Source organism: Convolutriloba macropyga, chromosome 2 (genome assembly GCF_964194025.1).
Source record: "Convolutriloba macropyga chromosome 2, txConMacr16.3, whole genome shotgun sequence".
Taxonomy (NCBI): Eukaryota; Metazoa; Xenacoelomorpha; order Acoela; family Convolutidae; genus Convolutriloba; species Convolutriloba macropyga.
This window is the reverse complement of record NC_134469.1, coordinates 24,074,039-24,099,107: the sequence shown is the minus strand read 5'-3', so window position 1 is coordinate 24,099,107 and position 25,069 is coordinate 24,074,039. Positions and strand designations below refer to the sequence as shown.

General features: G+C 38.3%; 2 protein-coding genes across 2 annotated transcripts in view; both read left to right on the top strand.

Annotated features, from left to right (window-relative positions):
* The window catches only part of LOC142358495 (proteasome subunit alpha type-1-like), a 209,505-nt gene that overhangs the window by 116,133 nt on the left and 68,303 nt on the right, over positions 1-25,069 (top strand). The window lies entirely within an intron of this gene.
* Positions 1-25,069, top strand: part of LOC142358476 (organic cation transporter protein-like) — a 50,725-nt gene that overhangs the window by 5,043 nt on the left and 20,613 nt on the right. Inside the window, exon 2 of the mRNA XM_075409872.1 lies at positions 8,938-9,039. Coding sequence (XP_075265987.1) covers positions 8,938-9,039 — 102 coding nt within the window. The remainder of the gene's footprint in view (positions 1-8,937; positions 9,040-25,069) is intronic.

The window sequence follows — 25,069 nt, the reverse complement described above, 5'->3', positions numbered from 1 at the left end:
TTATTTATGCTGGATAATTGCCTCATTAAATGAGAATCATGATTAGTTCTCCGCGTATTGCTTTAACGTAGATTTTTTACGTATCGTTCAGATCTTTGTCAACATGAGTAGCGATTTTAGATTCTAAAATTTCCAACACCTGTTTTATATTGGCGTCACGTCTGCACTTATGGCTCCGCTGGATTGATGTCACATTTTCGGCTTTTATTGAGGATCATAATCAATGACTCACATGTTGTTGCCATGGCTGTATTGAGGTCGCTCTTATATTTTAGTTTATGCTGGATAGTTGCCTTATTTGTCACATTTATTGAGAATCATAGTTGGTACTGCATGCTTTTGACTCAGAGCCAGTGATCTTGCTTCCTCCATACTAACATTTTCGAACCCATTATCCAATTCTTCTTTCAAAGTTCTGAAAGTTTTAATGTTTATAGCTTGCGATTTTTCCTTAGGTCTTCCATTTTCAAAAATTGTATGATGTCTGACTGCGAGCTTTTTTATGCAATTTGTCCCTCAAACGAATAATATGATTGGCTGTCCAGTTTGCGCGACCTCATTTCGTTTGCCGGACTAAATATATCGAAGCATTTTACTACTGGATCACTCAAACATCTTGCAGTTTCTGGATCGATATACTAAGTTCGATTTACTGAGTTCTGGAATTAGATTTACTATTTTTTGAGATACCTGAAAGGCTGGATTTTAAATTCTATGAAACGTTGATCTTTCTAGTGAACGTCTCGTGTTCCGTTTCTTCTTCCATTATTAAAGCAGTAAGGCGCATTCATAAATAGTGATCTCCGGGTCTAAAACTGCGATTTACAGAAACTTGCTCAAAATTTTGATCCCGCCTGCAAGAAAATATTTTATATCCGTCAGCGGAAGAAACTGAACAGTTATTGGACTGGTTTATTCAAATCTCAGTCACAGCATTTAGATACGGCGTCCCAAAGAGTTACTCTATAGCTGCTTCCAAAAATATCAAGTTTTCAAGTGTTCTTACATTACTTGTTTTAAAATTGAAAGCCTCGATAATCCTACTAGAATAACACGATGAAGTAACTGGAAGGAAAGTATATAGATACCATCTCTGAGACTGCCACAGATTACGTATCAGTGTTTTTTCGACAACAGACCGTTTTCTGAATCGATGTCAATTTTACGAAGACAGTCGGTAACTATTGAATGTCGGCTCAATGTAATAATGAAGCAAAGCCTGCCTTGTTATGTTTAGCTATCAATTACCCTCAATACAACGTTTGTTGCCGGATTTTTCTTTACTCCTGTTGGTGGAATCACTTTTTCCATCAATTTGACGATGACTTGACTGTCATCTGCAAAAATGAACAGTTTTGATTTCGACATTGATTGAGCGTTGTCTTTTTTCCGTCCCCCTCGTTCTTGAATATAAATTGACTAAGACTTCTGCGGGAAGGTCCCACATATCAGCATTTCTTCAATGTCTTCCTGCAAATACTTGGGTTGCCAAGTTAAATGTTTTTGGCAGAGTGCTTTCATATAATATGTCAAATTAACGTCTTTTGATGAGTCGCTCATTAAGAAATATGACTTTTCAAATTTTTCGGATTATGATAATCTAGGAATAATTGTTTTCGTCCCAATACTCGGTCCTTTAGGGGCCTAGTCGTTGGCAAGCAAAAATGCTATCTGTCTGGTCTCATATATTTTTCGTTTTAGAGAAAAATGTTGCTCGTGCTCTCAATAATCCAATAAACTGTACTGCGCGCCAAAGATAAGTTGCTATTAATAGGTACTTCGACAAATGTCTTTCAATTTTTGTTATCTATGGTCACTAGGAACTGCAATCTGAAATTTAGCTTGACTATAGGTGCCGTTTTTTTCTATCTTCTGATATTTCTTCCTAGAAACCATATAATACAGAGCCAATTGAGTCTTTGACGCTTCCTACTTCGTCTCTACGGGTGATCATTGAGGCATCTCAGCGATAGGCCAATAGATTAGGCAGCGAAAATCTGAAATTATCAAGGTTATCACAGCAATTAAGCTATGGAGCTTCTAAGGAATGAAACCGAGCTTGCTTATGAAGATGTTGCCATGTTTTTGTGTAGGATCTCCATGTTATGTTCAGCTACAGATTACACCTTTCTCACAAAATTTTTGGGCAAAGTGGCTTGAGGGGTTAGTGTATTTGTTTTCCAGCCGTCTTGTGATGTCGTGTGAAAACTCTTTTGCTTTTTCTGAAGTGTGATCTGTGCTATATTATCTTTTTGTATATGCTTTATTTTTTTACTTTTTTTCTGTTGTTGATTATTTCCATTATCATAAGGCTCTTTATTCTATGATGGGGCAATTTAGTATGGCATGTTTTGTATTCTCCTGCTTTGCCCATTTTCTACTCTGCATGTTTTTCTACTTAAAGCTATGCGATTGAGATATTGGAACTTATTCAATTTGTTAATACTTTTTTCTCCTGGTTTTTTCCATTTGTTATTGCTAGCACGCAATAGCAGTTTGTTGATTGAGAAAAATATGAGACCTCAAAACAAACGTACGTAGTTTTTATCGACCTGGCTTATAACCGAAGTGGCAGTTTATCGGATGGTATTTCGTGTTTCAGTCTCAAACATCTTGACCGGGGGTGGGATATTAAGCGAAAACTTCAAGAAGCGTGTTCTTAAAATCTACTTGGTAATATAAAGTATTCAAGCTTCCATATCATTTGTCTTGTACGTTATTGTCTACTTTCTTATAACTTTCGATTATGGTTAGGTATTATGGTTAGCATATTAAACCAAGAACTGTCTATTTTCATTTTTGATAAGTTTGGGGCCCAGTTCCACTGAGAGTGTAATAATTTTGACTTGAAGGTTTGAGTTGGGAGGCAAATGTTGCAGACACTTTAATAAAGTCAAGTAGATTTTGAAGTGCCCCTTTTTAAGTCTTTAATTAACGTTTGCCTAGTTTCCACAATTAAACAAGTAAGATTTCGCTGAAGCGAAAAATATCTGTCGTATTTCGACTTTGTAGAATTTTAATTCTCGTGAAATTCATTTTTGAAATAAAATTTCGACCTTTTTGAGCATCTACTAAAGCTACTTGCATCTTGGCCAAATTTTCTTGGATGTTTTTTAATGAACATAATTTTTGCTGAATGTTAAAACGCCTGTTAAACAGGCTTCTTGTGTAGCAATCTCTGATGCGCAATAAATGGGAAAGAGCTAGGTTCACAAAGCTTCTTAGTGGAAGCAACTGGGCGTCAATAGCCTTGCTTACTCTCGTCACATCGTTTTGTCTTCCATGATTTAATACAACTGCTGGTGAACTTTAATCTGCTTTGGTTTTTGAATTTGACAGCTTCAGCCGACAAAATTGTTCAGCTGGGAAAGTGCTCTTGGGTCTATTGAGCTGAATTGAGATGTTTAAGTGAATTCGAAATTGTATTACCGCAAGTTTGACTCATTATCACATGACAAGTTGTTACAAATCTGTCGGTTTATGTACATTGTTCCCGCAATCATAGCTTAAAAGTTTTGACATGAATCTCGAACTCAAATCAAAGGTCGAAGTCATCGGAAGTTCTTTTTAAAAGCTCCTTTATGAAATGGCGTATAAGGGCAAAGTGTTTGGTTTTTGCATAGTGAATGAACTGCTTGCTCAGCGCTATACATGCCTGGTTATCAACGATAATCTCAATCGGCCTGCAGTAGCAATCTAGGCCCTGCAGTAGATCTCACGTAAATGGACTTTTTCGCCTCTGCTAATGAATTCATTTCAGCTTCCGCTGTTGATGTAGCAACCTATCTTTGAAGTTCTTTTGACCAACTGACAACAGCTGAGACATTTTTTATTTTGAAGCAATATCCTGAAGTAACTTTCATATGGTCCATATTTCCTGTCCAAGCTGCATCTGAGAAGCACGCTTAGTTTACCTTATCGCCCCTCCTAAAAACCCATCTAGTTCCGAGAACCTTTGTAGTATCTCAGAAATGTTTTTCCTGCTTTCAAGCGCTTTTCACCTGGATTCTTAAACAAAACATAAGAAGTTTGCTGCAAAAGCTAGGTGTGCTCTACTCGAGCTAGCGAACCACTAAATTTTAATAATCACCATTTTTTATGCGGTCTTGTTGTTACTCTCCTTCTGAGGGCAGTTTTCGGTAGTAAGCTTTAACTCACTATCTTCTTTCCAAGAAACTAGCGAAATGCCTACAATTACCTATTTTGAACTCTCGAGCTGGTTCACACTCAAAGAAAAACTTCCGTGAAGTTCGCAGCTTGAAATAGCATCAACTCACAAACTACTGCACTATGAATTTCTCTTGCATTTCCTAATGCACAAATCATTGTCCTGAACTAAAGATTGAAAACCTCAAGCTTTAAGCATTTCCTAAATGTATGTGAGACACCAATTCTTTTCTGCAAGATTAAGAACGTAAAGACTTTTCTCTATCAAGCAGACGAGAGTTCGAAACCTTCGGGCTATTTCATATAAATTTCATCTGCTATAGTTTCGTTAATATATGCCGTCTTTATATCCATATGTCTTAAATTGGACCCGGATTGAGCAGACAATTCCACAAGTAAACGAATTGTTGAGAGCCTATTAGTTGGTGAGTACGTCTCATGATGAACTTTTTTCCCGAAAACATAGCTGTAACTTTTGGCGACGAGCCTTGCTTTGGCCTAGCTCTACTTATATCGCCCGTCGGACCGTAATTAACACCGAAATGCTATCGGCTATCTACTTTTTTGTCCCGTTGTTAAGTAGTTTCCAAAGACTATTTTCTCTCAGGAGGTTATATTCGTCTTGCATCGCTTTTTTCCAGTTTTATTCTCGATGGACTCACATTTTTAGTGAGAAGGTTCTGGGCGACTACTTTGCTTGTAAACGCTATTTCAGTCACTTCATCGTTCACCTCTATTTCTAAATTTGCCTAGTCGTTAGGTCCGAAGTAATAGTTGTTCTCATCGAATCTTGCACTCCTCGTGTATTTGAACTTTATGTTCACCTCGCTCACACTCCATGCCTACCAAAAAAGATTTATCATCGAGTGCTTAGCCTAGGAAAATTCCCTTCTTCGCTGTTCTTTCAATTTTGTTTTCTAAACTGTTTTTCTTTATAAGGATAAGTGACACAACCGTGAACTTTCGTGTAACTGAGATTGGGTTTCTCTCCGTATATTGCTTCATGAATTTTCTTTCTTGCTTAGTGTAAGCAAAAACCTTAAATAGAACCCCATGTTGGTCCAACAGTTTTGACTGATCTAAGTTGACTGATCTCCTTATTCCCTAACGGTTCCTACTGACATCCCAAATACTCCCAAATTTTTAAGTCTAGGCTGGCCAACGTTTGCACAAAATTGTTTGAACTTCTGAAGAACATCGTACCTCGACTTCATGAAATAATTGCTACAATATCTAGTGAAACTATCAACAAGTCCTATTGCATACTTGTGCCTATCTACAATCCTAAATGACGTGGGCCCCATGATTTCTGTCTGCACAATGTCTTAAAACTGCTTGCGCACTTTTGCCATCTTTTGCTATCGGTTGTTGCTAAGCTTATTTCAGCTCACAAATATCTAAAACATCTACCAAACTGTCGCTGATACTCATTCCTTCCACAATTTAAGCTTTTTTTGCTGATGTCTGAGAAATTATAACAACATCTTTTGTGCCGCATTTTTAAGCCACTGGATAGTAAACAACTTTCTTCAAATATTGTACCCGGCTGAATGGAAATTCAACTCAACTTTCGTCAATTGTTCTTTGGTTAGGCCCAATCAATAGTTCAGCTCCAAGTGACTGCTTCTCTTAAGTTTTTTTATTGACACTGTGTGAGTGTTCAGGTATAAACAAAGCGTTCACCAAGACAATTTTTCATTTGACTTTCATACTATTCCTAACTAAAAGTCGGTCACAAATCTCATACTCTGTTTTGTTTGCGTGCTGCACATTTCCTGAGAAACCATCGTGAAACTAATAAACAAGTCCCTGTCATCATGTAGAGTGTTGCGCCTGAGTCTAGCACTAGTCCACCTCTTTTATCATTAATCGGCCATGAGGAGCTCAAATACTCTCAAGCTTTTTGTTTTTTGTCGTCCGCAGCTATATGTCCAAACGTTTTGCAATTAAACCCCTAAACCGCTTTGATGGTGCCAGCTTGTATGTTCTGAGGCTCACGGTTATTATTTGAGCAATGGAACTTGTTGAGTTGCTTCAAATCTAAACCGTAATAGCACATCTTCTGCTTAACTAGGAACACAAATTCACTTGCCTTCTTCTCACTCTCTGGCCCTTAGTCAGTGTCAAAAATAATAAGATCACGCTTCAACTCATCAGGTGACTTTTTCTCAAACCCGTTTGGTAAATCTTTCAGTTAAATTGATGTGAACATATTTTCATTAAAACCCTCATTGACTTGATTAAGATTATATTAGTTCCTCTGCTCTTGTTTTATACTTGACTAAATTTTCATCTTTCTTTTTATCAAGGCTAGAGAGTTCTCTTAATAGATTATGTAGTCTTGGTCGTTGGATGCTACAAAATCTCTTAGTCAACACGTGCCGCGCTTGCGGACCATTTCTTTTACACAGCCTAATGTCACCTGACCGCTTGTCTAACACCTAGATACGCACGTACGCATTTTTTGCAGTTCCCTTCTTTAAAAATTGCTCGCTTTATCAATATTTGCGTCTTCTTCAGCTCGTGAGGGCCTGTAGAAGGTACGTAATATCACAAGTGCTACCAAGTACTCTGTACAGCATGAGAACAAAAATGCGAGCTTCAAATTGCTCCGAAATTTTCTAACAATCATCCTTTCCGCTGAATCGATCACGTTCGTTCTTATCCCTCATTTTTTTAGGAATCTAATCAGCCTATCAACTCAACAAAATATGTGCTGGGCTTCTTCAAATGTGTAAACAAAAAAAACATTTGGAGCTGAGCTAAGGTTGAGCGATCAGCAAACAAAAGATCGCACACTCACACACGCAAAAAACTACCTGCCTGTCTGTGTCAACACTGGTCACTAAGAAATGGCCAGACCATTTCCCGTCGAGTCTCGACTAGTAAACACTATCTTATCGGTTTGGTGTTATCGTTGGCGGAAACCAAATTGCAGTAACACAGAGACTTCAGGGCAATCTCTACATGTATGGCCCCTCATAAGCAAGATCATTTATCCAAGTTTATTTTACTTTTAAATCATATTCAACAACTGTTGTGGAGAGTTTTGCGTTGCTCTACAGATCTGTTAGATTGGCTTTTTAAAATAATCTAGTGTTCAGCAATTCAGCTTTTTCAAAAAGTCAAACTCTGCGAAAGTTGCGCTTTTTGAAAAAAAAAATCCGAAGGTTTTGCTAAAACGAGAGCGTGTCACAATCAATAAGTTACCTTTTAGGAAATTAGCTTTTTAAAAAATTAGAACTAATAAATTTTTCAATCTTTGTTTGCCACTCTGACTGCACTCAAAAGACACGTTCAAAACTAGGGCCTTGAACTTTTTCCCGTTCATCCTTGCTAGCTGTTGCTTCTTTTTCGTTTGCCTCTTTTTCGTGTGGCTGTGTCGGGTTCTAATTGGACCTTTTTCTGATCATGTTCTGTTGTTCGTCTGTTTTTGTTTGGCAGCCTTGCAAATTTTTTTTGCAGCTGGGAGTTTGGCGGGGTACAGTAACCTGACAAGCTGTGTCTTTATATGAGGGAGACGTAATATTTGTTACAAAAAAGTCGGTTCCTATAGCATTATGTTCCCGCTATCATAGTTTAATGGTTTTGATATCAAAGTTGAACTCAAATCAGAAATCGGGGTGTTAAGTTATTGGGTGTCAATCTTGACTGCCTTCATCACAAAACCGTGGAACTATTAAAGAGAAATTAGGGAATCAAAATGAGTGGACATTTCAGCTGAAATTGTTAAGCAAATGACTTGACTTTTGTACTTCGTTAGTTTAGAGAAGCCATTGGAAACTTCTATGTTTTGCCCTTATCTGCTCTAATTTTACTCATAATTGTCATGCTCAAGCTAATTGCTTCTCAGGGCAAGTATTTGTAATTGTCTTTCAAATAGTTCAAATGAACTGTGTACCAAGTAGGTGTGTTTTTACGCTCAATGTGAAGCATGTTAATAATCTCATTCATGCTCAGAAGATATCATCTGAAACTGAATTGGCGAGAAACCAGATCGATATAAATTTCCTGGCCCATATTTCCTAGAAGTTTGTGAGTTTGAAACAGGGTGCTCATGGATCACCGAAGTTCACCCTTTGTTAGTAATTTGTGCTGTTAGCAATTTGGCACAAATGGAGCCTTTTTCTGTAGTGGGGTTGTCAATAAAAAAATGTATCAAGAGCAATCGAAACGAGTGGTTGCTGAAGTCTTATTGCCTGTTTTAAAGTGCCACAAAATTATTTTTTGAAATTCCACATTCATAGGAGGAATTGACATGGAATGAAAAGCTTTAGTTGAAAAATTTAAGTTAAAAGACGTCCTTCGTATCCTGGCATAGTTGCATTCTCATGAAAGAAATAAAATAATAGAGTCCCTTTGACTGCCTGCGCCTTAAGAACTAAGTTAACCAGTGAAGTTCATTTCTGTTGCCTTATGGGGAGTTCGAGCACCTGGACCAAATTAATACTGTTGAGCATCATTCCGTATATTGAATTACTGCTTAAATTTCTTCTCTTTGGAGGGATGGAAGTGAGCTCCACGTCGAGCTGTTTATTATTTACTTCAAAACTAGTAGCTATTTTATTAATCCGCTGGGGTTGTTTAAATGATAAGTGAACGTCCAAATAAGGAAATTTAAAATGCTTCAGCTAAGCTGCAGAATACTGTGAGTTAAAATTTTGTTCTTATCTCCAATTCATGTCCTGTTTTGACCTTTCAAATTCTCTATCTGTTTCATCGTAAGCTTCCAATGTTTCACCTAAATTTATGTGGTGTGTGTATGTTCAGATGTGTTGTGACTAACGTGTCATCGCCAGCCTCATCATCGACCTCTCCAGTGGCTCTTAATGCCTCATCTTACTCAAACAATGTTGAAGTTCAAATTTACAAGTTAGTACGGTATGACGTTTAACTGTGCAATTTAAGCATGGCAAAAATTATTCATGTTTTGGTTTTGAATGTTGAGATCAGCAGTGAGGCTTGGTAATTTGCGTTTGCACAAAATGTTCCGAACACTCTCATTTGCAATATTTGTCTAGCATTTTTACCAACAAGGGGGTAATAGCTTCACAAATAGTGTTCCAACTGGTTCTACTTCTTTCACCCCAAATCATTTAACCCCTCTATGATTTCGTCCTACCAATTAGCAGTCGACATTAAAGGCATGTTATGTCATAATTAATAGCCGTCGGCAACCTCTCAACAGCTTTTATTTAGGCGCTCTCCTTTACCTTTTGATCACGTTTTTCGTTTTACAAGAGTCACGATTTTCACGTTTGACTTCTGACTTACTTCACTTACTGTTTCAACTGAATGGATTTTAAATTCTTCCAGGCATTGAATTACGTAATGTGTTGATTGCTGTCAAAGTCAAAAGAGCAAAATCAAAAGAGACGGGATAAACCGACAAAGCCTGGTCATTAAGTCATCGAGAATTAGCTAATCAAAGTTCATTAGAGTGTTTGCTAGCTGACATTGGCATGAAAATTTTTAGCTTTCAGTTTAGAAGCCGAATTAAGAATAGTTTTAGAATCTAACTGAAACTGCACGCCAAGTTAGAACACTTTTTGACACTGAAAAAAAAAACAGAAAATTTTCGGTCAATTTGCCTCTTCTTTTTTTATAGCTGCGAAGCTGTAAGCTGAGCGAAGCTATATTGCGGTGCTCTTGGTTTTTACGACTCGAAGAGGAGTATTGGTTTTCTTAAGGTTTTTTTTTGCTGTTTTGACCTAAAAGCGAAAGTGAGAAAAATTGCCGTGTAACTAATTTTTTCTAAGCAAGAGAAGTTTTTTGATCATGTGCTGCGTTTAGTGAATGACTTTTTGACTTTGAAAAGTGGTTTTTGACTGAATGGCGCATATAGATAACCGTCTTTAGCCGTTTTTTCGTCTAAGTGGCCCATTTTTTTTGCTTGTAATTTGGTTTTTTGTAGAAATGTTTTTTATTTGATGCTATTTTGAAATGTAAACCTTGAAAATTAGTAGCACAGTGTTTTGCAGAGCCTGAAAACGCGTTTAAAGTTCAAAATTGGCATAAATTTCTTGATTTTTTAATTAATTTTTGGCTTTTTTTCCTATTATTTTCTTCATTTTTGTTTCTTTTAGCCGTCTTTTTGTCAAAAATCAGTCAACGTGACAACTTCCCGTTGACATTTCATATACTCAATGCCTCTTTTTACCTCGATGTATTTTTGTTTTATAAAATTGTACATATGCTAATCCGATTTTGGTAGTTTTTTTCCTATTTTTCTCAGTTTTTTGTCTGTATTTTGGTTTTAATTATTAGAAATATTCTTTTTGTGCAACATGAGGGGCTTTAATTTCGTTTCAATAAAAAAAACGTCAATAATTTTTTAGCGTTAAGTTTTTGAAAAACAGTTAATTTTTTATAAATGCAGTCCTAAAAATTTTTTGACCTTTTTTTGCAAAATGTTTCAATGTTTCGTATGTTTAATTTCTGCTTTTTCTCTTTTTGACCTGTTCAGGAGAATAGATTTTTGTCTTGGATGAATCGTTGTCTTTTCTATGTCTCGAATGCTGAAAAATGAAATGGTGTTAGTTTTTCTTGTTTTTTTAAATTTGATTTTTAAACTTTTAAACTTTGATTTGAACTTTCAAAAATCAAGAATTATTCTTTGTTATGGTGTTCCGTACATGCTGTTCATATTTTTTACATTCTAGCTTGTATCATTCTAGCTCTGTCCTGGTACCTACATTTATACTGGTTATATTGATTTTTTCAGTTATTAACAAATTGAATGATTTCGGCTTTTTGTTAGATTTTCGTCATTTCTTTGGGTGGCAATTGATAAGGCAGTACTAAGAGTTTACTAGAAAGCCTTTTCCAGAATTTCCACTTGTTACTTTTTATTGTATTTTTTCCGACCTTGGTATTGTTCTTAAACATTTTTTTGCCTTTAAATATTACTCTGTTGCTTTTCTATGATTTTAATTTTTGAATTAGTTTGAAATCATGTTGTCTAGCATATATACAAGAAGAAACAAGTATATGTTGTTTTTGTTTTAATTGCAGTGATGAGAAATCTAATTGTAGTAGTTTTCTGATTCTTAACTTTGAGCATTATTTTTTGAAAATTTAATTTAGTTTCTAAGTTATTATCTGCCGTTTGCTTTAGCGATCTTTTTGAGATTAGAATCGTGAATTATTTGAGGGCAGTTGATAGCCCTGTCAGCTTTTTGAGACTATCAGTGTTTTGAGTATCCTAATTATTTTGCACTTATCCTTACCAAACGTTTTCAATAATAAGTTTTTTTGCGGCATTTTGTTTCTCTTGGTGACAGTGGTTTAAATTTCACCAATTTTTAGATCAGACCGGGGGGGGGGGGGGGGTAATGAGCTTATGGTTTATTAAAAAGGTAATGGTTTCAGCTGCAATTAGGGTTTTTATCAAGTTTTTAAGCTTCGAGTCGCTTCCGGAATTCTTCCGGCTATGTTTTTTGTTTCGTCGTCTGACGCTCTTTTTTCGTTTTACATTTGTTCTCGCAGCAAAGCTGAAAAAGTCAAATTTTCTGAATGACTTCTTCCTCTCACTAACGGCATTTGCGCGAGTGACGTCAGTTCTCACTCGCTTTAGCAAAAGTTTTTAGGTTAATTGCGTGATTAGATTTTGATCACACTTGACTTACCTTACTCAATAAAATGACTTTTGCACTTTAAAACTTAAGTTTATTTTGAATTTGTTTAAGGTCACAGGAAGTCATTTGTGCAGTAAAAGTCCCTTATAAGAGGCTTCTGCGGAATGAATTTTAACAAACTTTATTTATCGCTGAATGTTTTTTACCTAGTTTTTTGAGCGGCGTTGAATTTTTTTTTTCAATTTAGATCTGTATCTGTTTCTATCTCTATTATATGGCACGCAGGTCTATTCTTTCGCAGCTATTCCGGCAATCTGCCGGCTATGTTTCAGTTTCAGTCCCGATGTGCCTCAAGCGCGTCAACGGCGGCTATTTTCCGGCAATCTGCCGGCTATGTTTAAGTGGATAACTTAATTCCATGTTCGGTTGTGATAGTTTTATATCAAGTCTCACGGGCCATTGAGTCATGGCCATGGCCCGCGAGGCGTGTGCAAGTACATGTTTTACTAATATAATGCTCCTAATTATTTAAAAAATTGAATTCGTGATGAAATGATAGAGGGGTTGAATGATTAAATGGTAAATCGGCGTGAATTGATAGGGGTTTAAATATTTAGGGGTGAAAAAGTATGACACCAACTGATTAAATAATGATTGTCTTCAAGGGGGATATGAGGAAGAGGGGACATAAACAATTTCTTTCACAACTACTGTTAAAAATTGAATAATACCTGCTCTCCGTTTATTTAAAAAACAACTGCCAGAAAATATGAACTAGTAACTTTGAATTGTATCTCTTATCGGAAAATTTAAAGACCGAGAATGTGCAAAAGGAAATTTTTTAAGTAATATATTGAAACAAACGCACAGAGCAGTCTCTTAAATTTTGAGATTGTTGACTAAACCATTATGGCTTCGAATTTGTAAGCTGAACGTAGCTATAATGCGGTCCTGTTCGTTTTTGTTTTGTTTCATCATCTGACGAATACTTTGGTTTTAGATTATTTTAAGCCACAGAGCTCACATTAATGGTCTTTGATCACCGGTTTATGAAACTCTTCAGCTGCTTTATGTGCGTGACGTCATTCGTAACTCTCATTCGAATCGAGTTTTTAACCGCATTGCGCTTTTAATTTATGATCAAAATGTGACGCACCTTTCTCTAAATGACTTCAAAACTACAATTCACTTGATTTAGGATTACTATGGACCACTATCACGGTCAATAATTGTCTCCTATATAATGAAGCAAGCGTGGTCGAAAAAAAAATTAGGCAATTTTGTTGAATAAAAATAATTATAAAGTGAAATAGGTTTTTTATCTTGTATCGGCAGCCTCTTAATTGCAGAACTATCTACTTCTATCTATTCTACGGCTTTCTAGTGAAATTTGCAGCTGCATTCGAAAGTCTGTGGTTTATTTTCTTTTGAGGCCTAATATTCGATAAATCAAGATCTATCGAGCATGAAGACTCAAATAAAACTTATAAAATATTCACTATCTATTAATAGAATGAACTCAATTCTGATTGGACAATGTAAATAAAAAGTATAAATACGAAATGCATAACACGAATTATTCATTCATTCTTTAATTGATTCTTGCGAAACTTAGTGCTATTTTCCATCCTCAGAACTTGTGAAATTTTCTTATCTTAGCAGAATACCGGACGCTTACGAACCTAAACACCTAAGAAAATATTTGAAAAAGAAACATAAAAACTGCACACGGAACCTAAATATTAGTAGGAAACTCCTAACAGAATAGCTTTGCAGAGAGTTATCATATGGCGACAGAGATCAAGAGCGTCATTCTGCAACACTAAAGAAACGGAATCAGAGAAAAATTATCACAGCTGAAGCTTCATAAAAAAGAACAATTGTCTCAAAATTCATGTTTATCTCAAATTAATGTTTATTCTTTTGGGAAATTTATCACTCAAAAACAAGCAAATTCTGGATGCCGTGTTACAACTCCCCAATGTCAAAATTGTTCCACCGATCTCCAAGAGGTATGGAATATTCATTATTAAAAATAAATCAAACTCAACAAAACTTAAACTCCAAGAAGGTGATATACACGAACTCATAGAATCTAATACAGGAAAAACCAGCTTAATAACCTCACATAAACCAATACCCCAGACCTGCCCACTTTGTCGATTGAAAACAAACGGACAAGATCAACAGGAGAATTGTTCTTTTCACTCATAAAATACAACAACAGATATGGCCGCACCGCACCCACCACACGTATCGCTCAAACGTTTTGCCGGGCTACCCAACGAAAACTGGGACCAATTTGAAGGTCTTTTGAGAGCAAGCATAGCAGTTGCCAGAATTCCGGCAGATCATAACCAACAAGCCCGATACCTACATTTACACCTCGACGGAAACGCATTAAACTATTATCTACGCTTACCAGAAATCACACGATACGACCTTGATGACGCATTAGATTAGTTACGCAACCGCTACTCAGGCCCAGACCAACGGCGTAATTTTGAGTTAGACTTACAGAGCAGGAAATTTGATCCCGTGAAGGAACAACCAGACAATTTTCTAACTGACTTACAGCGGCTTGCCAACTTAGCAATCGTCGATGACGTTGGTGCCGGAATTGACCGCAATGACGAGCGGACAAGAAGAATCCGAGAAAAATTTATACAGGGGATGCCCTTCAAATACAAAAAAGTTCTTCTCAGAGAATTGGACAATGTCGGAGTAAACGACTTATGCTCCATAGTCAAAAGACGACTTCGAATAGACCAATTAAACCCAGAGCCAGCACACACCACAGCCTTCAACTCACTAACAAGCTCCCAAAACTCTGCTTTTAACCAAGCGGTCGAAAACATAATGGCAGCAGGAATAGCTTCAATTCAGGCATCAGTCTCACAAACAACGCCACCAAGATGGCCGAACACCACCCAAAATAAATTTAACAAGCCTTTCACAAACTACAACAGAAATAACACAGCATACAGAACGCCAAACCAAAATAGAAGCTTCTCAGGTTATCAAAACCGCCCTTTCTATCGAGGTAGAGGAAGAGGTACAAACGCGATAAGCAGATACAACAACCAAAGTCAACAATACAACCAGCGACAACGATCTCCCACGCCAATGCGCACTTTTTTGCAGGATATGCGCAAGCAACGAGCATACCGTACGTGATTGCACTCAGAGGCAACCACCTTATCGCGACGCAACAATGCCATTCAACCAACAGCCAAAAAACTGAATAACCTGCATGCTTTTCTACAAAAAATTTCTTACTGTACAACTATTTATAACGAAAATGTCTTTCTAATTCCTATTCAATCAGGCTCAATTACAATGAAAGCGATAGCTGACACTGGAGCATTTAGTAGCGCTATGTCACAAAAACATTTTGATAAAATCTACAATCATCTAACGCAAAAACCCATAAAAAAGGCACCACCGGAAATTACGGTCTCCACAGCGTTTATGCATCAGTCTCAAATATTATTCACGACAAATTTAACATTCAAAATTGGCCATTTAGAGCTCACAGAGGACTTTATGGTTTTTGAGAAACTCTCCGGCATATAACTTGGATTCCCCTTTTTCGACAAAAACGAAATAACAATCGACGCGCACAACCGCTATCTACATTTCCCTGAATTCACATTTCAGCTGAATTTGATGCAGACGGCTGGCTCAAAAACATCAAAACGATTCAATAATAAGCGTAAAATTTATCTAAAAACAACCACTCGAGTTATAATTAACCCCGGTGAACAGAAATTAATTGAACTCACGCCTTATCAACCATTAGAAGCAGATCACCAAATTGGAATAGTAGAGCCTACAACAAAACTCGAAAACATAGGAGTCTGCCTTACGAGTACGATAAACAAAATTCTAAAGGACAAACCAATTCAACTAATGGCTATCAACACAACGGAAGTATCGATCACAATCGAAAGAAACACACTACCTGCAACCTTCACGATAATAACACCCGAACAAGCTCGCTATCTTATCCCATTAGAGCCCAAGTTGCTGGAAACAGATAATTTCTCAAAGACAACAAAAACCATATCGAAACATATTGAGAAAGTAGCGAAGGGCCAGCTAAATCACATCACAATTAACCACAATGCAAAATATTGGTTTCCAACCCCAGAGACAACTGAAGATCCATCCAAACTCACAGGATGAGAAACGGATTTACGAAGAACTCATCCGCTTCAAAAAGAGAGAGTCCATTCGACCACTGGATAACGTAGAGGATCGAAAAACATTTTTGGACTCCTTTAATTGGCACGGAAGTGTCCTAACAGACGACGAAAAGAAGAAGACAGAGAATCTCTTATTGGAATTCAACGATATATTTACAAGACATCGCCTTGACATTGGCTACACCTCAAAATTCTCAGTAAAACTGACGCCTGATACTGATAGACCAGTATATTCAAAAAACCAAAGAGTTTCCATCCACCTCAAAGACGATCTCCTAGTAGAACTCGCCTTATTACAATACTACGGCGTGATTACAACGTTGCCATTCAGTAGATATTCATCACCAATCTTTGCAAAAAGAAAACCGAATGGAAAACTACGAATATTAATAGATCTGCGTAAAATCAACCACCTGATTCGAAATGACTATAACAACAACAATTTCCCAATAGCAACACTGGCTGACGCAGGAAGCCATCTTGCAGGCAAGAAGCTCTTTTGCAAAATGGACGGAAGCCATGGATACTACTCCGTGCCAATGGCCGACGAGAAATCTATTCAACTGCTCGCTTTCAATTTTGCATCGCGAACTTACGCATTTAAAAGATTAGCACAAGGACTGAGTAGAAGTGTCAGCGCATTCAGCTCATTCATGCGACAGAATCTTGACCCCGTAATTACCGCTGACAAATGTTTTCAATACGTAGACGATATTGGAGTAGGTGCTCATGATCTCCCAGATATGCTGGAAAAACTATCAGCAGTCTTCACGTGCATCAGAGAATCAGGAATGAAGCTAGCTACAGATAAATGCGCCTTTGGTCTGAAGGAAATTCAGTTCTTGGGGAACACGATAACTTCAGAGGGTTTGACCCCTATCAAACAGAAAATCGCGACGTTTTTCAGAACATTCAAGACGCCGAAAAATGTTAAGCAAACAAAAAGAATGATCGGTTTCTTCAATTTTTACAAAGCCTTCATACCAGAGCTCGGAGAAAAGCTGCTTCCTTTTTATAGATTACTTAAGAAAGAAACAGACTTTGAAATAAACGAGGAGCACAACATAATGTTAAAGAAACTGACACAAGATCTACAATCAGCCTGTGAAATATCACTGAGGCTACCGATGACCAATCGACAATATGTCATTATGGCCGATGCATCATTCTATGCTGCCGGATTTGTATTAATGATCGAGGATTACACCCAAACGGCAAACGGAACGTCTGAACACAAAATCTATGCACCTGTAAGTTTCGGATCACGTATTTTCAAACCAAATCAACTCAAGATGTCAATCTACGCGAAAGAATTTCTTGCCGTTCATTTTGCCCTTGATATGTTTGCAAACATCCTTTGGGGATGCGAGAAACCAGTACTAGTCCTAACAGACAACAGCTGTCACCAGATTCTTTCAAACAAAGATCATTCCGCCAACGCTGTGGAACGCATTAGATCACGTATTGAGTTTTGACATAATACTAGGACATATCCCTGGAAAAGCCAACCTCGCGGCAGACTACCTCTCAAGGATACACATAAACCCGAAGGAGAAACTCACACTTCGCATCAACTCGAAGATACCAATCAGTGAAGTCCAAATTGACACTACCGCCGAAGTCCCGGACAACTCAATTAATACACTCCTGCACGAAACATCCAAGGAAAATACTCCGAAACACTATCTTTTTCAGACCGTCAACGAAACAGATCAAACAGAAATCATTGAGGAGGTTCATTTTCAACAAATAAAACCGGCGCAGCTCCAGGCAATACACGAACACAATCCAATGGACGACTTTGATACAACCGGTCACTCGCCATTGAATCTAAGAGCCGAACAACAAAAAGTCTCAGACATCAAAAGAGTTATCCTTTGGTTCGAAAGAGGCCCACCAACAACCGCCCAATATCTCTCAGGAGACTTGAAAAAGTACCTGAAACAATACCCAAGACTCGCTATGTTTGACGGAGTGCTACACAGAAAGTTCTACAATCCTACGGGCAACAGCTTCATCAAACAATACTGTGTTCCAATTCACTTGCAAAAAGAAGTACTCTTCCGCATCCACAACAGTGTCTGGAGCGGACATAAAGGTGTGTCGCGTACCATAGCCGAATTTCGGAAGCGGTTCTATTTCCCCAATTTCACCGAAACACTAACTGACTACATCAGAAACTGCGTGACTTGTTTACAAACGAAACCTAGTCCCACAGCAGCTCTGAGACCACCTCTACAACCAATGTCTTCCTTACAAAATTTTCCAGCAGATGTACTCCTCATCGACCTTGTCGGGAAAATGCACCCTTCACCGTACACCTTCATATTATCCGGGATAGATGTCTTCTCGAAATACTTATTCGCAGTACCTCTGATGAAAGGTGACGCCGACATTGTAGCCCGAGCGCTTATTTCTATCTTCCTGAAACATTCATACATTCCATCACAGATAATCTGCGATCTAGGGACAGCTTTTACGTCACATTTAATGAGCGAACTCGCCACAATTCTTGAGATCAAACTCAAACACTGCACATTAAAACACGCACAAACAATTGGATTACTCGAAAGAAACCACGCCCCACTCAAACAAATTCTGCGAATCAATGAAAACCAAACGTCTTCTGACTGGCATAGATACGTTGACATTGCAGTATTCATACACAACACTACCTACGCTCCAGCAATAGGGTGTACGCCATCAGACGTATTTCACGGACGCACGCCAGTCAACCCACTCGACCTACGCTTTCAAAACACACGTCTTTGGCAACACTAGCCAAAAGCGGATTGCATAAAGGAAATCCAGGATAAGACAACTGAGCTATTTGCTTCCGTGAAAGAAAATCTTATTCATTCATACCTCAAATACAAGAAATATTACGACAGGAAAGCCAATGCATCTCCTCTGAGAGAACAAACTTATTGCCTCATTTTGGACCCAAAATGTACAACACAAATCGCCACTATGAACAAACAACAGAGCAGATGGATTCCTATGTACCGAGTGGAAAAGAGACTCACAAATGCCAACTATATTGTGCGGAAAATTAACACAAACTATACACAATGTGTACACAGAATGCGATTGCGACCAATAAAGCCACAATATGAAATCCAAGACTTAGAATCAATCGACCCTCGAAATTTTGAGGCCGATCCCTCAATCCCTGAAGAGGAACGAGAACCCCAGTTCTTCGATAACCAGATCGAGAACCACATCAACCAAGAAGCAATGACTCTACCCAGAACAGTGCCAGAAACCAGATCAATCAGTTTCAATCAAAATGTACAAACGGCGAGCTTCTCAGCACAAGAACCGCCAACAAACCATCAACAAATACAACAGGAAACTATATACGACGAAAATACATTCTTTGTGGAAGGCTCAGTGCCGTCTGAAGCAAGAGAAACACCAGAAACAATAGATGTGGGAGACTACGTCTTTTCTGCAAACAGTAATTTCCCTCAAACAGATGCACGATTTGGCTCACAAAGACCCTACAACCTGAGACGAAGCGACCACCTTGCATTGGCAAGAGAGCACTCAGTATATAACAGCTTACAAGTCTCCGAAGAAGATCCGCAAGTGAAAGTGATCACTTACTTCCCACTCAGTCATTACCCTGACCCTGACCTCTCCATTGCTTTCAGTGATGCAGAAAATAGCGATATAGAAACTAGCACCAGTGACCCCGAGTCCTCGCTTGAGTTCTATTTCTCAATAGCCTCGGCAAACATCGATGATACCTTCAATTCTGCGGAAACCAACACTTCAATGCCCCAAAACAATGATGCAACTGAACAAACACCAGGAATGGAAGATTCTCTACGAAATTCAGCAAACGAATTAGCAGTAACCAACTCCCAAGAATATAACGAGGTAGCATCGTACGACGATCCAGCACTCGAAACAACAGAAACTGACTCAGACATTAATTTCCAAGGTCCTAGGCACTCATCGCCATTAAGGCATAGGGTACCTCCCAGAGAATTAATAGACCTAGGTCCCATTTTACCAAACAGAAGGCGGGTCATTCCACTAACTCTCCATAGGCAACAAATTGACGGTAATCTTCATCAAACTCTGGACTACGCAACGGATACAGAAGATTCTTTACTATGACGTCATTACTTTACTGCTCCTTTCTTATTGGCTATTATCTCGCCCAATCACAATCGTTTGTATTCACTATATATACCACAAAAATAACTGGTAAAATCATTCTTCAACTTTACTCACTTCGAAATCAGCAGCATTCTCAACTCGGAAAAAAAACAACCCCATTCACTAACCATGTTCAATTACCTTCCAGAACAAGCTATAGCCTGCTTCCTACTTTACTTATTGACAAATATTCAAACCACCTCAAGTAACCAGCCAGCAGTGGCAACTAAAGATGGTGTACTTTTTAACTTACATCAGAAAATTCTCTTAACAGAAAAATTTGTAAAGACAGAAATCCTAGTCCCTTACCCAGTCTACAATAAAACAGTAGAGTCGAAACTTACAAATCTCACTCGATAACTGGCAAGTATGTGGACTTCAAAGAATTATGGTTGCCCACTCAATTATACCAACATGACTGCATCAACATCTGGTTTACAATGGATCGCGAAACAAGCTATTATGGAAAACGAACTCGCACAGCAGGATATCGAATCCTTAAAAACAGAAATGTCACAACTACTCCGCTCACACGCCGCAACGGACACAACTTTTTCTCGAAAACCAAGGTAGCAGCGGCTGCAGCCGCAGCTGCTGCAGTTCTGGGAATTGGCATTGGCGCAGGAGAAAAACGAAACCAAGAAAACATCAGACAAGCCATGGCTTACCTCCAATACCTGACAGATCACGTCGAACAAATAACAACTTCACAGAACGAAAAATTCTTTGTGGTCTCAGGAGAACTTAAAGCAATAAAAGAGGCGCAGGACGAGATAATTAAAACCCAAAATAGGAACTGGGAGCTAGCAGAGGGGCAGTTCACTGCGCTCCGTCAGAATGTCCACCATATGAGAAACTGCCTACAATACCTTTATGTACGCGAACAAATAAACCAACACAGTCTTGTCTTAAGCAATATCTTTCAGACAATTCTGGCGAACATTAAAACCTACAGAGCAGCTCTGTACACCTTTGTTCTGAATGTTCTGAATTCACTAACACCACTCATGAACCAGCTATTACCTATGTCGCTGGTACCTCGTCAGCAGCTCCATGAAATTCTTACAATGGTACACTTACAACAAAATTGGCTACAGTACCGATTGTCACTTGCCGTACCAATTCAAGACATTCTCTCGTACTATGAAACAAAATTGGTCACACAAGTTGAGGCAAATGAATCAGGTCTGATCCTGACACTGGCCATACCGATGGCATCAAAGAGCACAGTTATGAATGTGCTGCATGCCATTCCCATCCCCATGCCAGACGGGGATACAGGCAAAGCATTAGTTTGGCGTCTAGAAGCCAAATACATGGCCGTCTCGGACGACGGAGAAGAACTCGCGTTTATCGATGACAAAGAGCTCGAAAATTGTATTGGGTCCCAAAAATATGCAATATGCACAAAAGCCATACCTACAGAGCTGACTTATCAGTCTTGCATGGCTACGCTTTTATACCACGACGACGAGCTGCTTGCATTGCAACGCTGTCAATTGGATGTAATCGAATTGCCATTGACTGACAAGGCTCGCAATCTCGGCTTCGGTCGTTGATTAATCACGTCGGCAAGTGACGACTACACACTCATCGAGAGCGCAGGGAATGGCAGCAATCCCTTAGCAAGGATTGAACATCCTGGATGCAGAGTTTGCATCATTACACTGGGATGTGGAAAACAACTACGTGGACCAAACATTCATTTACGATCAGATCTTACAGCTTGCGATTCGGTACCGGCAATACGACTTGACTTCCAACTACCTGACCCAATAAGTACCATCTTTAACCTCCTACCGCCACTTGAAGAATTGCCAAGTTTCTCATCAAGATCAGAAGCACAAATCCAAATTCTACATCAGATACAGCCACAATTCCAACAAATTGACTCAAGAAGAACCAGCAAACAAACGATCGAAAAGATAGCCCAACCAATTCTGGAGAAAATTCAAGCACTCAAGCCCAAGCTTGAAAACAGACTGAAAGAATACATTCCATGGCAGATTTCACTATTATTTTGATTCCTTTCTTTCCTGATAAGTGTTTTTCTGCATCTCACATACTCACATTTTTTACATAAATGGGCAAGACTACACCGCAGGTTTCCTTTCCGAATAACACACGAAGGGAGAAAGATCAAAACGAAGCCAGTGCAAGTAGTTGCAATCAATGACTATGAATATCTACAAGAGCATCCTGAACACCCACTACATAAATGCTCACTTGTTCTGCCTTTGGAAATTAAAAACGAATTTGACACCCAGCAGGACAACGATAGCACACGAGTACGTACACCCTACACCTTCTTGAGGGACTACATCAAACGACTGAAAAGATCGGAAGAGCCCACACTAACGATTGAACATTTTAACAGACCTCCGCCAGTCACTTCTCAACCAATTTACACTCATATACCAGAACATGCACAACCAAAACTACCAACCCATTACGGGGCGTACCCTCTCAGAACCATGAACACCGGAAGTGTTTAATAAGGATTCAAAAAGTTCTTTATAAAAAACAAAAAACAAAAAATTTTTTTCGCAACGAAAAATTCGAAAAAAAAACGCCTAAGTCCAGAAATTTTCCCTTGGGAAGACTAATTTTGGAAAAAATTACAAGTGTCGAAAAAAATTTTCAACTTTAAAGCGCGATATCTGGAAAACTAGAAGAGCTACGACCCTCAAACCTTCAGCCCAAAATTCGGACTCAAAAAAAAGAATAACGGATCCCCGGGCTCCTCGTGGAACCCGGCTTAAAAATTTTTCCTAAGTCTTTCCTCAAAGATACTATTTCAAAAATTGGGGGACAAAATCTACAAACCGGAAACTTAAAAGAAAACAAACAAAAAAGAAAACTCCTACATTACAATGCTAATCTCATCAGCCTCCAAAACGCGGCTTTGTTATCAGCTCAAGCGCTAAAAAAGTTTGCGCCTAAATAATCGCAGTCCAGCATTAATATAAAAACCAACGGAAAAACACGCGAAACAGAAATTAGCAACAACGGTATTCTTAGTATTCGAGCAAAAGCAGACCTGTCAGCTTCTTTGATTTTCAAATCCAAAAGGCGGACATCAAGGACCATCAAACTCTAGTAACAAAACAACAACCAAGGAATCACTTCTAAACAACGGGGAAAAATGATAAATCAACTTACCTGCCACATAACAGCATCAAATAAAAGTAATTTCAAATAAAACGAAATCAAATACAGTTTTAACCTCACACGGGGAAGCGAACGTGTGAAATGCAACAAAATTCAGTCCCCCAAAAATGAAAAATATACATGAATTGCAAAAAGCTAAAGCAAAAATGGCAATTTGAATTACCAACCAATCACAGGATAAGGAATTAATTTCAGAAAAGCGGAAATATTTGGGGAAATGCACTATTTCACTATTTATTCCTTGAATGCAGAAAACAGATTCCAGTAGCAGCATTTACCCAATTGTATGGAAAAACAAAACTTTGAATGGCTGAACCAATTTACGAATTTTTCATAGAAATACAAAATCCAATCTTTACATCCCTTAATCATTACAACGCCACAATCGACAGTTATAGAATCTCCTTTTTCTTACACCAGGAACCCCTTGTCCAACTTAATATACGCCAGGAATTTATTATAAACGACACAGTAACCGTGCACACATACCCTGTCATAATTGACTACACATCCCCCGTTTGGTCAGAAATCCAAAACTGCATAAATAACAATAACCAAAACGCCAACATTGATTTCATTTTTCACCATCCTTTAGTTATTGGCAGCCTCCCTCAACACTCACAGCAACCCGAGCCTATCCCCGACACCCCAGAGTCCCCCGACTACGATATTATTTCAGATGAGCCTTTAACCCCTTCCCCAATCGCAAGTTCCCCCTTCAGCCAACCCCCTTACTCGCCATAGACAATCCCAAACTAAAATCCCAAACACATTAATGTCCAGGCCCTCAACCCCCGAGTTTCTTTCACTCGAACATTATGAAGACACTCTCCCATATTTTGATTTTATACCCACACGATTTGCCCTATTTATGTATTTTTATATAGATTTTAATATTTCCTTATGTTATTTTGATCAATACCTTAAATTTCCTGACGAGTCCATTCTATTCTGGGTAACCACTTTGGAAAATACTACCCACAAAGTAATTTTCGAAAAAAATTCTCCCTCCTACACTGACGTTATTTCATTTATAGAACTTAGCACAGAGGAATTTTTACACGGGGAATTTGTATTACTAAATATCAATTAAAATGAGTAATTTGAACGATAACGTAAATTCGCCCTTCATTAATTGGGATATTTACCGACAAGACCATGACGCAGGTTACTTCCCAACAATGCTCCCTTTCCCCATGTACCTTTACTTGCGTCATGGTCGCCGAGCAATGCTAGTCACATTTGACGACTACATTGTCCGCAATGACGGTACCATTTCCCTTTTTGTAGAATTTGTTGACCCGGGATACACCCTAAAGACCGTCACCTTTAGCCCCAGCTGTTTTGACTATCAACAAGTTCTCGACAGTCTCAAAAACCCCAGCAACGACACCCTCGAACCAACATTCGAACTATACAATGAATGATTCCCTGTTACTTCGACCCGCCCCTCCTCATACCACTTCACACTAATCTCATTCCCCACTAAAATGCATTTTGATGTAAACCTTGTGTGTATATATTGAACAAGATTCCATTATATTCCTTTTACAAATTCTTAACAAAAACTTAGAAAATTACAAAAAAAGCAGAATACTCACATTTAACCCCTTTTTACCGTTCAAAACACTTTTGTACTCATTCTTATCTAATTACTTAGACCTCTGTCATCATCGAAGACCGCATGAGAGAGCGCGAACAACCACTACAAACCACTCAGCACAACATATTAGGTGAGAGAAAAGCTCTTAAAAAAAGTGTATGTTTCTCCTGAAA